General features: G+C 42.1%; 1 protein-coding gene across 18 annotated transcripts in view; it reads right to left on the bottom strand.

Annotated features, from left to right (window-relative positions):
• The window catches only part of LOC133479298 (uncharacterized), a 32,037-nt gene extending 18,730 nt beyond the window's left edge, over positions 1-13,307 (bottom strand). For 7 of the 18 annotated variants that reach the window (XM_061776034.1, XM_061776038.1, XM_061776037.1 and 4 more), the window contains exons 1-9: positions 11,398-11,608; positions 4,184-5,610; positions 3,821-4,096; positions 3,642-3,746; positions 2,538-2,656; positions 2,127-2,345; positions 1,958-2,045; positions 504-656; positions 19-116 (exon numbers count right to left, since the gene is read on the bottom strand). In XM_061776034.1, coding sequence (XP_061632018.1) covers positions 19-116; positions 504-656; positions 1,958-2,045; positions 2,127-2,345; positions 2,538-2,656; positions 3,642-3,746; positions 3,821-4,096; positions 4,184-5,602 — 2,477 coding nt within the window. In that variant the 5' untranslated portion in view covers positions 5,603-5,610; positions 11,398-11,608. Of the gene's footprint in view, positions 1-18; positions 117-503; positions 657-1,957; positions 2,046-2,126; positions 2,346-2,537; positions 2,657-3,641; positions 3,747-3,820; positions 4,097-4,183; positions 5,611-11,244; positions 11,283-11,397; positions 11,609-12,735 lie in introns of those variants that run through there. The other 11 variants (XR_009788904.1, XM_061776045.1, XM_061776040.1 and 8 more) reach the window with 6 other exon arrangements.
• Between the last annotated feature and the right edge of the window lie 238 nt (positions 13,308-13,545).

Below are 13,545 nucleotides of genomic sequence, written 5' to 3'. Positions count from 1 at the left end.
AGATCAATCTGTTCTTACCTGAAGAAGGTGTGATGTTCAACACAAACTTTCCACAACTTCTTCGAAGCTTTGTAGTTTGGTAGTTTGAAGCCGATTGTGCTTTCATACTGCTCTTGCTGTGTGCCAAGAAAACAAAACAATTAAGACAGGGTCAAATTGGGTCACATCCAGTTGATCACATTAGTCTGCCACACAGCTTGATGCATGACATTTACCCCAGAGCAAGGTCGCATTAGTACATTAAAAATCCCAACCACCCAGACAGATTACCATATTCAAGTTAAGTAATTTAAAAAATGAAGACCATGAATACTTTATATGACCTCATTTCAAAAAGTAAGAAAAATGGAAAAAGCCCTGAATTAACACAGTTTACTAATCCATCAGGATCAGTAAAGCAGGTGTGCTCTGGAATTTAGGGAGAAAACCCCGTCATGATATACAAACAAAAAAAAGGTTTAATTCAATAAAGGAACCAATGGATAACGTGTATTTTGATTTACCTCGGACGGCCGAATCTTAATGAAGAAGCTGCTGCGTTTGTAAGAGATCTTGAGAACTTTCGGCCAAGGGAAACGGTTGATTCTCAGCTTCTCCTTATAAACCATCAGACCACCAGAGCAAACTCCAAGTGTAATGTCAACACCATCAAGATCCTGCAGAAGTACAAACACACGACACAGTGCCGCATGCAATTACAAAGTCCTGCATTTTCAAAACATGTCCACTGGGGGGCGGATTTGCAAACACTTTGAGGCGATGGAGTTCAATAGCATACTGTGAGAGACATCACATCAATTGGATTTTGTAATTAAAATCTGGATGTTATTGATGTGAAGCACAAGCATTGTCACAACATAATGGAAGGTATTTTACAAATAAAAGGAAGTGGACACATTAAAATGTGAAAACCTTTAGACTCGCCGTGGTGTCAAATGCAATCATAAGGGGGCCAAAAATCAAAGCAAAGCTTAGGTCACGGGCCGAACAGGATCAACATTTATTCAACAAACTAAACCTAAACGCTGTCGAACATAAATATGAATAGAAACCGACAGGATAAAATATTTTTAAAAAAACCTAAATATTCTTAAATATAATTTATCTCGTCAAAATTATACAAATTCAAAATATGAACATGTTGCAAAAAAACAAACGAAAAAAAAAGAATCCAAAGAAAAATCTTGCTAGTCAGTAAAAGTTAAAATAATTCTAAATCAAAACTTTCACATTTCTTTGTGCTTATGCCATTTTTTTTCCAGTGCTGGATACTTGGCATCTTCTTTTGGCAACACATTTGTTTGTGTTAGGTGTAAGGTTTTGTGTGGAACAGACGTTTTCAGGATGGATTGAACGTGCTCATCAGTGAGGTAACCCCAATGTGATATTTTGTTAATGTACAGATGTGTGCTAACAAAGATACACAGCGTTTAGGCGACACACAGCGTTTTTTGATCGCAAGTAGCCTATCAGTTGAGAAGTCTGCTGTTGCGCTGCATTGTGGGATTTGTAGTTTGTGTGTCATCAGCACGTCACAGAGCTATTGTGGTGTGTGTGAGGGAATTGGAAGAGGAGGCGTTTCCCAGCATGCTTAACTATGGGTGCAACTATCCCCTTTGGCTGTGTCATCATGCCCCATGTGCTATTTTGCACAGACATGGTGTATTAATTAAAGTAGTGTTCTTTCTAATCCTAATTTCTAATTGGTGGTGGTGAATATGGCACACTGAGTTATAATATTAGTGCAATTAATGACACTCGTTTTTTTGCACAAGTTGCAGCATCAGCAAACTATAAGCGTATTTATGGGTAATAATAAGGAAGGCCTTTTATCACTCTATCAATCCACGCTAATTACCAAATGCTTCCGCGGGCCGGATGTAATTACAATATGAGCCGGATGTGGCCTGCAGGCGGGGAGTTTGTCAATTAGGTAATTGCTAGAGCCAGATATTACCTTGGCTTGATGAAGGTCCACACCATACATTGCAAGTTTCTTGGCATTTTCCAGGAACAGCATGTCTGCTTGGGCTGGACTCATTGACCTTCCACACAAAGAGGAGATGGATTCTGAATCAAATCTTGTAAACCAGTTCTGAGTCTTCAAATGACTTCTGGAGGCTTACCTATATGTACGATGTAACTCAATCACCTTTTCCTCCAGCTCTTTGCTCTGTCCAGGAGCAAGACGAAGATCTTTAACATAGTCAGCTCCATGGAGCTCTGGGTCATATTCACCAAGCTCTGACTGTGCTGTGTAAGAGCCCAGCAGGGACAGCGTGACAAAGGAACATGGAAGAACCCCACTCATGATGTCCTTCCTCAGCTGGAGACACAGATAGTACCTGGAGAAGAGATTATAATGTAGCAAACATTTACAGAGTAGTTCACATATTCTTGGGAAAAATACTTGTTTGCTTCCCACTTAAGAGGTTAAAGAGGATAATTCATTAACAGCGTTATCTACGTATATCCTAAATATGAAGCTAGGACAAAAGCCGGTCTCGCTCAAGCATTCGCATCCAAGTGAAATGCACCTTGTGAGGTCTTCAGTAAGCTGTGCCGGGTCAGGAGGATAGAACTTTATGTTGAAAGTAAACTCGTAGACAGCACCTGGCACCTGTTTCCGGATTTCCTTGGCGGGTTCCAGCCATGTCTGATGGAATAAAAGATACATTATTGTCAATACCTCACAATAGATTTTATAATACATTTAAATACTTTTCACATGTACTTATTGTTGACAGATGCACTGGATGTGATTGTGAAGAAGGAGGGACTTGGTTTCATTTGATTTACAGTAACTCACGTAGTAATTTCAACGCAGGTCTCGTAAGATTAGATATTTTACAAACGGCATTAGTACAACATTAGTCCCTCATGAATCATTGAGCATCTAACAATTATACAGTATTACAAAGCTGATACGTACAGAGAATGTAGAGATGGGCGATATACTGTAGCCTTAAAATAAAATCCATGATTTATTTTCATAAAATAATCAGATTTCCGTTTTTAATGATTCTTCACTTAAAAACAATGACATTGAAAAGTTTTGTATTTTGTTTTGTTTGTTCTGTGATTTGTTTTATTTCTCCTGATATCAAACGAGCTATTTTTTACAGATACATTTTTTTGAGTATTAACTTGTATCAACTTCCACATAAATTATACGAATATGTATTTTTTTTACCTTCCAGATAATGTGAAAATAAGTCTCTTAGGAAAATATTCCTTTTATGAAAATGTGTATGTAATGACGGAACATTTTAAATCCATCCATCCATTTTTTTATCCTCATTAGGGTTGCAAGTGTGCTGGACATAGTGTACAGTCCTACTGTGCATTACTGTATGTTTAAGAGTTCAAAATGTGCTTAAGCGTATACAAACTGTTTATAAAAGTATGGTAGAAGTTATAGGAGTCTGGGGAAGATTAATGATCGTCTGGGGAGCATCCAGCTTTAAAATGTGTAAATACTCGTGAAAATATGTGGTCGCTACTTTGCAGGTTTCACCAATTGCGGGGGTGGTCCGGAACCAAACCCCCGCGATAAACGAGGGATTACTGTAGTTGCTCAGCTCTAAAGGAATGGCACACGAACAAACCCATGCGAATGATCGTTGACGTTTGAACCTGACCTTGCTGGTCGGTGTTTCCCAGTGAGCAATGCCAAAGTAATCTTTCTCCAGCAGGTTGAGGTTGTCACACACTTTCGTGATGAGCTCCTGTCCTTTAGCATGTTTCTAAACGAGAAGATGCGATCAGAAAGACGAACCCAAACAACAGCGAACATCCCGTTACGTGTGTGATCGCTTACGTCGAGCTCACACGCATACTGAATGTCATCCAGTAAAGTGATTTTGCACTGAATTGTTTTCTGTCGTTTGGAGCCTTTGGTATCGTCACCCTTCTTCTCAGTCTTCTTTTCTTTCGCGGGCTTTTCCTCCTTGGGTTCCTCCTTAGGCTTCTCATCATCTCCCTTCGCTTCCTTCTCCTCTGCCTCTTTCTTCTCTGCGCCTTCCTCCTCTTCCACTACTTGGTCTTCTTCGGGCTCCTTGATTGCAACTTTTTCCTTGGGTTCCTCTGGAGCTGGCTGGAACAGATAAATGCATATACAAGTTTGAAGATTACTAGAACAATGCTATAGATAACCATTCATATTTGCGCTTTTTCCACTGACCTGCATTTCTGCGCTGTTGAGTGAGTGCTGATCAGGAGCTTTTTCAGTTTCTGGCTCTGTTTTAAGTTCTGGTTCTGGGGCAGCAATTGGTGCTTTCACCCGCTCCTCACTTGACCCCTTCTCCTCTTCCTTCTTTCCTTTTTTCACGTTTTCTTTTTTCTTCCCTTTGTCTTCTACCCGTTTATCGTCTGCCTTCTTATCCCCCTTCTCTTCTTTCTTTTTGGCCTCCTTTGATTTCTCCTCTCCTTTCTTTTTGGCCTCTTTTGATTTCTCCTCTTCTTTCTTTTTGACCTCTTTTGATTTCTCCTCTTCTTTCTTTTTGGCCTCTTTTGATTTCTCCTCCTCTTTCTTTTTGGCCTCCTTCAACTTTTCCTCCTCTTTCTTTTTGAATTTCTCCTCCTTTGCCTTCTCCTCCTCCTCCTTCTTTTTAGCCTTTTCCTCCTCTTTCTTCTTTGCTTTTTCTGCCTCTTTGGCCTTCTCTTCCTCCCTCTTCTTCTCTTTCTCCTCCTCCCTTTTCTTTACCCTTTCTTCCTCCTCTGTTTTTTTCTTAGCTTTTTCTTCTTCTCTTTTCTTCACTCTTTCCTCTTTTTCTTTTTTCTTTGCCACCTTTTTATCAACTTTTTCCTCCTCTTGAGTGTCCTTTTCAGGATCTGTTTCAGTGCCTTTTTCTTCTGTAGTTTTCTTCTTCACTTCTTGTGTCTCCAATTTTTCTTCTATTACTAAAGCTTCCTCTACCTTTGTGTCTCCTTTTTGCCCCTCTTTCTTCTCCTCCTCTTTCTTCTTCTCTTCTTGCTCCTCTTTTTTCTCCTCCTCTTTCTTCTCTGGATCCTCTTCCTTTTTCTCCTCTGTGGTTTTCACTTTCTCTGGATCCCCTTCTTCTGTTTTCTTCTTGGTGTCTTTCTTTTTCTTCTTACTGCCCTTCTTCTCTATTTTCTCTGGCTCAGTCTTCTTTTCCTCTTTTTGTTGTTTCTCTTCGCTCTTTTTTGCCTCTTTCGAGTCTGTCGCCTCTATGAGAGTATCCTTCTCTTCAGTTTTGACTTTTTCTTCCTTTTCTTCTTCTGCTTTAGTGGCCTGTTCTTCTTTATCCTCCTTTTCCTCCCTTGCTTTCTCTGCCTCAAAGCCCTCTCCTTCTGAGCACTGCGAACGGCGTTTAAGAAAAGAGGAAAAGAGGCGAGAGAGGCCTTTGCCAGCAGAGGTTCGGGTGCGAGGTTTCAGCTGTTCCTCTTCAGGGGAGGAGGCTGCATCAGCAGAGCCAGGCTCAGGGGCCTGTCCCTGGGCTTTCTTGCTCGACTGCTCCCCCTCTGGCTCAGATGCGGTCGCCTCTGGACTCTGCTTGTTCTCAGGTTCGGGTTCAGCGGCGCTAGCCTTCTGCTTGCCTTCAGTGTCTGCCTCACTTACGGCACTTGCCTCTGTTGTCATGGTAGCCACTGGGATGGAGAACAAGAAACAAATGAAAAATGTAGAGGTCACAGCGCAGTTCAGAAAGTGACAGAGCACAGCAGTGCAACACAACAAACAAGATTAGGATCAATTAACTATAATCTTGTGTGTCGTAAACATGATAATTCTGTTTGGCAAACAAATGCAATAAATAGACACGCTTCTCCGAGCTTGTGTATGCATGTAACCCTAGTCAAATATAGAAACCAAAACATTTTGCGTTTGTAATTCTCAAAAATAATTAAAACATGCTTCTCAGATTTCATAACTAATAATGATATAATTAAAATTGCCTATTTTGTCTCTTCATGCCATTCAATAAATTGAATTAGTATCAACAATTAACCAATCCTGTGTTGTTTTATGTAGTTTCGCTCCCCTTTTTAGTGGCATTTAGCCAACTATCAGCCATAGACTACATCCACAATACAATACAAATTCCTGCATAGACATCCTGCAATGGACGCACAGACTCCGACAATAGTTGTCCTTGTTGGACAGTGTGTCCGATTTCACATCACCACCTGTTACAGACTCATTACATTTTACGGACACAAAGGAGGCATTCTACACTGTGTAGGTGCCTATTAGCATCGCTTGTATCATCCGTGCCAACATCACACACCAACCTGTGTAGGTCAAGAACAGCTTGACTACAGGGAAACGCAGAATGTCAGCATACCAAATGACAGAGTGCTGCTTTGCAGACAAATGTTACAGCACATTGTAATAAAAAATACTATTTTGATACAAAATATGAAATTTCCACATCAAAGCCTCACCAACCTTTTCTTTTTTTTATTAACATACAATAACAGCCATAGCAGCCTCTGCAATGAAGCTGGGGGATTCCTTGCATCTTGAGATTGTTCACTGATGAGTGCCGTGTAATCCTGAGTGACCCGGAAGCATGGAGTAATGGATAGTTGGTGGATGGCCACCATGTCCCAACAAGGCTGCGACATCAGCAAACAGGTGGAGGATTTATGTTTTGGGCCAGATTCATGAAGAAAGAGCTGGTTGTACCCTTTGGGTCCATGAAGGTGGGAAAATGACCACTGAAAACTACGCAAATTTTCAACTGACCACTTTCCTCCATCGTGCAAAAAGAACCGTGCCGTCTGTAACAAAACCATCGTCATGCATGACAATGCACCATCTCATGCTGCAAGGAATACCTCAGCGTCATTGGCTGGAATGTGCATAAAAGCAGAGAATCTCATGGTGTGGCCCCCATTTTTCCCTGACCTGTATTTGGAAAAACCTCGAGCAAAAGTATGTATGAGGGTGGGAGGCAGTTCACATCCAAACAGCAGCTTTAGGAGGCTATTCTGACACTCTGCAAAGAAATTCAAGCAAAAGCTATTAAAAGGGATCCTATGTTAATAAATGTAACTTGACTTGTTTTTGACTAATTTCAGTACATGACCTCCTAATGATGCGAATTCAACATATGACATATTTTCAATTCTTTAAAACCTATGTCTTGAAACTGCTGTGCGTAATCAATTGCAACAGTGCATTTATTTGAAAAGTTCTTAAAAAATATACTCTTATCATTGGGAGGTTTGTGAAAAAAAACATTCCAATTATGCATTAACAGTTGATAACTTGAAAATTATGCTGACTGTCATTTGCGTTGACTATTTCGCAAAATCAAAGAAAAATACCATTTGCATAATAATTTGTAACACAGTGTACAGAGAATTGTACACTTGACCGTTGCAGCAAAGCAGCCTTGCAGTTTGACGAACACAACTATGTTGGGGGTTGTGGAGAGGACAGATCTCACATGTTTACATAGGTCTTACTTGCCGAATGAAGGCTTTGACTGGCTGAAATAAGCATTATGAAATCGCGCAACCTGTACTCGCTGAGATACCTCCCTTACAGGAGCGATGCACTTCGTCTGAACTAAGTCTTGCCTAATTGGTTATTGCAGTGTTAATGTCCGCCATATAAGTTCAAGTCCCCCCGCCATGTATGAATGAGGGGGAGGGGAAAGAAGATGCTAGGCAGGCAGACAGAGGGGTAGGCCAATCTTCCAGATGTACAGGGCCGCCCCAAAGGGTGCAAGCTTTGGCCCACTATACCATGCATGAACCTCCCATTGGAACTGCAGGAGAGGAGGGGGGGGGGTACACACACGCACACACACTAAAATCCTCTTTAGCCCTCCCATTGTTTGTGTCCAGTGACCAATAACTGCACTGCACTCTATAACTAATCCTGACCACCCTTCCCCCCAAGGGACCCCCCATAGGCATTTTCCCTAGGTCACCACACACACACACACACACACACACACACACACACACACAGCTATGCATCAGTGCTCACAGCCTCCACTGGGTCTTTTAATGCTCTGTCATCTCAATTCTGATTGTCAGGAAGCAGACATGCTCCTAATGGACCAGCTGAGCTTGTGCTTGCTGCCTCCTCCATTTTGTGTTCCCTATCTAACATCTCAGCTATCAGCCAGCTGAGCAGGGGGAGCCTCCATCGCTTGACTGATGGAGATAGGAGGAGCGGTCTTCCTATGCATGAAGTACTGAATCTCTCTTTCACACTCTGGAGCCAATGAAACAAAAACCACTGCGCTGTAAAGTAAAAGGCTGCCCTCAATACTACATAATTAGTCTCTCTAATGAGCTAAATTATAGATGAAGTAGGCCACCCTCTAGCAAGAGTGAGTTGAATTAATTACCCAACAGAAATACTGTGATTGAAATGTTATGCGATTGAATAAGAGATCCTGCAGAGCTTTCTTAGAAGTTATTCTTTTTATTTCCTTAACTGTACTTGTTCAATTAGATTGGATGATTGCCAATTCCAGCCAATGTATCCAATTTGACAAGAATCCAATTTCAAAGACATTCATTTTTAAATGCAGTCATATCATGTCAGTGATGCGTCACAGCTGCTTTGAGCCGGTGTGCAAATTTGAGTTGAAGTGAGACAGGAGGGCTGAATGAGGAAGAGGAGGAGGTATGGTATATAAATAGCCGTTTGTGTTCAGGATGCTTGGACTCATTAGTTAGCCTTTACTGACGAGCTCACGTCTATTTATGTTCACAGCTTTCTGCAGCCCATGGCACGCATATGCACATATGCACCTACGCTTGCCCAAACATGCATTCAATTCTAGCAATTTGTGTTAATGTTCTTTTCTCACAAACATGCATACATGAACAGGAATGGTGCTGCATGTTGTGAACATAATAGGCAATTGTCAATTGTCAATATTGTCAATTTAAACTAAAGAAAGCATGTTACCTTGCCACCAGGAGTAGGCTTAAGGAATTAGCAGGAGTTTAGAGTTAATCGGGCCCCAAGTGAGATTATCTCTACCTACCTGCCTCCATTAGTCACCTCACTGTCCCCATGCACTTGGACTCACTGCCAGCCCCACTGGGTGTGGGTACGCAGCTCGAGTCTGTGTAGGTGTGCAATGGAGACGAGCTGGCGAAGACACAGAGACAATCAGCTGTGCTGATTCACGGTTTTACAAGGAGCTCTGCCCTCCTGGCTAAAAAAACAAGAGAATTCCGCTAAGGCCCAGATATTTGCCCTCAGACCACATGGTCACTCCGAGTATTCAACTCGCTCAGTAAACACATATAGTACACAAATGCCGACATAACGCCAACACGTGCCTTGTTGCAAACAGACCTGCCCCAAACAACATAACGAATACTTACGACATGAGGGTGGACTGACTATGACAGCGATCAAGCCTAAAGTAAATAAGAAGCTATACAACGCTACAATCTTCAAAGTAGTTAATGTGGATACACACATTTAGTGAAAATGGATAATGAAACAGTATTCTAAGGACATTCTACCACATTGATGCCTTTTCTAAGTTGGGTACACAGTTACAAAGTTTTATTTCGGTGTTAACCTATCCAAATCCGGTTCTCAATGAATCAATACACACAGATGGTAAGTGCTCCTGATAGTGTAACATGAACCACCATGGGAAATGAGCGAAGCAGCCCGATTGATTTTGTACGGTCGGCCTGTAAGTGATTCCAAAACCATTTCCGACATCAGCCAAACCCTAGTTGCAACGACGGTGTGCATCAGAGCATATTGAGGAAGAAACCTTCCAAACATTGAGCATTTTGTCCAGATGTTTTGGATTTATTGGCCAACTACGGTATAACAAGAAATATATAATACCACAGTATATAGCCATTTAAAAATACAATATTGTATACAAAAGTGAGTAAATTCCTGAGTCATTCACAAGGGAAGGACTGTACATGTGGAGTTTGTTTATTTAGCACAACACAGTAGTAGTCTAACTGCCCAAACGCATCATAACTCCCAAAAGAGGATTAACAGCAGCAAGCTCCTATGGGACCTCAATGACCTCACTCTCACACAGCAGACCCACAAACATCCTTCAGCATCTGTTCCATGCGCTCAACACTGCTGATTCAGCACTAGAATGAAGACCCCCAACAACTGAATCCCATCATTGTCATTCCTTAACCTCGCTCTTTACTCTTGCTGCTGCTGCTGCTGGGTGCACCACATGAACCCTGACTGCCTCTGTCTCATCCTCCACACGTGATATCTTGCAACTTCATGAAAGATTATCTGATTATATTATATCCAGCAGTATCATCAATGGAAACGACACTCAAGAGTGTTAGGCACATACATTTTATATTGTGTGGCAAGTGAGTGTGGGTATTTGAACACAACTCCCCTCTTGGGGTGAAAGCAAGTCAAGCAGAAAATTGCATTCAATAGCAGAGGCATCTTTAAGGCAGCGTGAAGAACAACTGCACTTCAGATAAGTGTCTTGTGGAATAACCGTTATGTAAGATTTAGAGCAGGGGTGCCAAACTCATTTTTTGTCGCAGGCCACATTCTAGTTGCGGTTTCCCTCAGAGGGCCGTTATGACTGTGAAAACATAAAAATCTTTAATCGTTTCAGCATATTTACACACAAATTTTATTAACTAGTTTTGGAATGAGAAATCAAGGGTAATGGGGTTTTCAACCATTATTATTGTTTGGTAACACAAACATGCTTGCAATATTTCAACGTTATCATTTATGATATATGAGAATTTCAAATTTTGGTACAGATTTTAACAAGAATCATGGAAGTTGACACACATGATTTGCCTTTGCGGGCCGCATAAAATCATGTGGCGGGCCGGATCTGGCTCCCGGGCCTTGAGTTTGACACCTGTGATTTAGAGTGACTAAACCGCCATCAAATGAGTCCACAATAGTTTAAAAGAGAATACTGAGTTGAAAATGTGTTGTTGTTTTTTTCCCCAACAGGCAATAATCCACACTTATTTACCAAATCCTGAATTATTGCGGTGGATGTCTTGCATGGTGCTAAATGAAGTACACACACACACACACACACATAAAAATAAAATAAAAAAAATTGCATGTGTCTTACAAGTGAGTGAAAACATGCACCCCCAACCATGTTTACCCATACAACTCACATTTGAGGTTATGTTCCCTATCAGGCTATAATTTCACTCTGAAAAAATACACAATTCATTGTTATACTTCGAGCAAAATTAAGGCTTAGATGCAATGTGCTAAAACAACACCGACTGGATTTTATTTGTAACTTTTACCTCAAATCGAGCGCAGATGTGAGCGGGCTGTGTCGCACCACCGTGCGGCGGCTATTTAAACAATCCGAGTACGAAAATGGCGCCGAATGTGCGACCAAACAAAAATAAACAACAAACCCTTCCCGTCATCATCACCAATACATTCGGACTCACCTTCTGCAGGTTGCGCATTAAAGTGAGGGGGCGCAAAATCCCAAAGAAGAAGCGAAAAAGGACAAAAATCCGGTATTCGGCACGTTCAGAGAAGGAACAATGTTGTGGCGCCACACATGCTTTGTTGTGCTGGAGGTGTCCGACGCTCGTAAAGGGGCGGAGCCTCTCCGAGGCTGCCTCGGACCCGACTGCAAGCACGACCCCGCCACACATGCAAGGTGCACATCAACTTCATAATTGATGCTATTTCGTAGAGAAACAGGTACTGGATGTCGCAATAGAATCCATTCAGAAATCATACAATTCAATCCCCCACTAAATATTATAATTGCATGTACTGTATCTATTTTTCCATGAATCTATCCACCCATCGCAATGTCCTGAGCTTCTGCTGGGAAAGGTCAGATGAGGGTATGCACTAAAATGCTAAATGTAAAACTTTTAGCCTGCAGTACATTACAATACTTATTATTAGTAGTATTATTATTATTTACTTTGATACATTTAAAAAATGTGCAATCATCCATGAAGCCATTTTGCATACCGCTTCCTCTCATTTGGCTCATGAGTCTGCTGGAACAGCAAACAAACACAAATTGACACTCAAATTCACACTTCGGGACAAGTTAGGTTCTTCAATTAGCCTGACGTGCGCGTTTTGGATGGGAGGAAGCTGGCATAACCAGAAAAAAGCCACACAAGCGTGGGGAGAACACGCAAACTCCACACAGAAAGGCTGGAGCCCGGATTCAAACCGCCCACCTCAGAACTGTGAAGTGGCTGTGTAATCAGCATCTTTATAATTGAGATATGGCTGTGTAAATAGTTTTCATTATATACAGTACATAATATAACATTGTCCTTATTTCATTTATTTGCTCATTGTCTATAAATGAAGTGGTTCTGTTTCCTTACAGTGAGCTGTATGCCATCTATTTAGATTTAGGCTGAAGTTACCAAATATTTCTGTCATTCTACCAACGAACATAAAGGCAACACCAGACAAACCATTTGGACACACTCATCCCAAAGGCACTGAAAGGAAGTCACACATACTACCAACGTTCAGTTGTAGAGTCCAACCCATCAATCTGAAATTCAAACACAAACAAACACATTCATAAATGTGTGCACACATTCCAGCCGTCTGATTGGAGCCCACCCATCTGCCTGACCCCATTAGGGCCATACGGCTGATAGGCAGAGGGCGGCTGGGAAGGGGGGCAGTGAAGGGGTTCATTATTCCCTCTCAAACACCGTCACCTTTGTCTCACAGTGACGAGTTCATGTGCTATGCCCAGCAGTGCCACCAGTTAGCTGTTCAAACAAAGACCTTACCAGTTAAATAGGTTGATTCTGTTAATCCAATCCAATGAGTCAAAATCGGTCAGTCCACTGAGGAAACCCCAAAAATCTATACCTCCAGCACTGCAAGTCACTTTTTTTTTTCTTCTTGTAGACTTTAGTCACAGAGTAAAGTGACGCCACATTAGGATGTTCAAAGTGGTGTTAAACATTGACTAATGCGTTCCCGGAAGAGACCCGACTAATCCTGCCCCGATACAGAGGGAAAACCAGTCCTTAGTTTATTTGTTCCGCTTATCTCACTTGGATGCGTCCAGGTCTGAGAGAGAAAAACAAAAAGGCATATGAAGCAGCGGTGCTGCAGCTGAGTTGCTTAGGAGACTGTCGTGCGCCGGTGCAAGGAGCAGGTGTTGTGCTGTACCCAGGAGAGCAAGCAGAACCAGGAGGGGAGGAGCGCCACTCACAGACCCACAATCCCCTGAGACCACGCCAGACTGGAACCACAGACGAACACAGACCAACTCGGGCTCACACGCCGGACACACCCTAAAAAAAAGTGACGCAGGCTCTCGGGTTTCTTCTTCGTTTGCCCCCCCACCACCACCACCACTCCAAAATGGCACATGTATGATGGTGCAGTGCATCATTCAGCTCCAGCAGAGTGCACAGTGGTGGGGGTGGGGAAGGGACCGTGTTTGTTTGGAACATCTTTATCCCTCTCTGGCTCCATCACTCACTGATTACGTAATAAAGTCTCACACCGCTTCCACCCGAATCATCTCCCTTTGACTTTCAGCACCGCATCCGGGTGCACGTTACACACCATAGAGCGCTTCCCTCCCG

Source organism: Phyllopteryx taeniolatus, chromosome 6 (assembly GCF_024500385.1).
Source record: "Phyllopteryx taeniolatus isolate TA_2022b chromosome 6, UOR_Ptae_1.2, whole genome shotgun sequence".
Classification (NCBI taxonomy): Eukaryota; Metazoa; Chordata; class Actinopteri; order Syngnathiformes; family Syngnathidae; genus Phyllopteryx; species Phyllopteryx taeniolatus.
The sequence above is the reverse complement of the archived record's forward strand: the minus strand, read 5'-3'. Positions and strand labels throughout refer to the sequence as shown.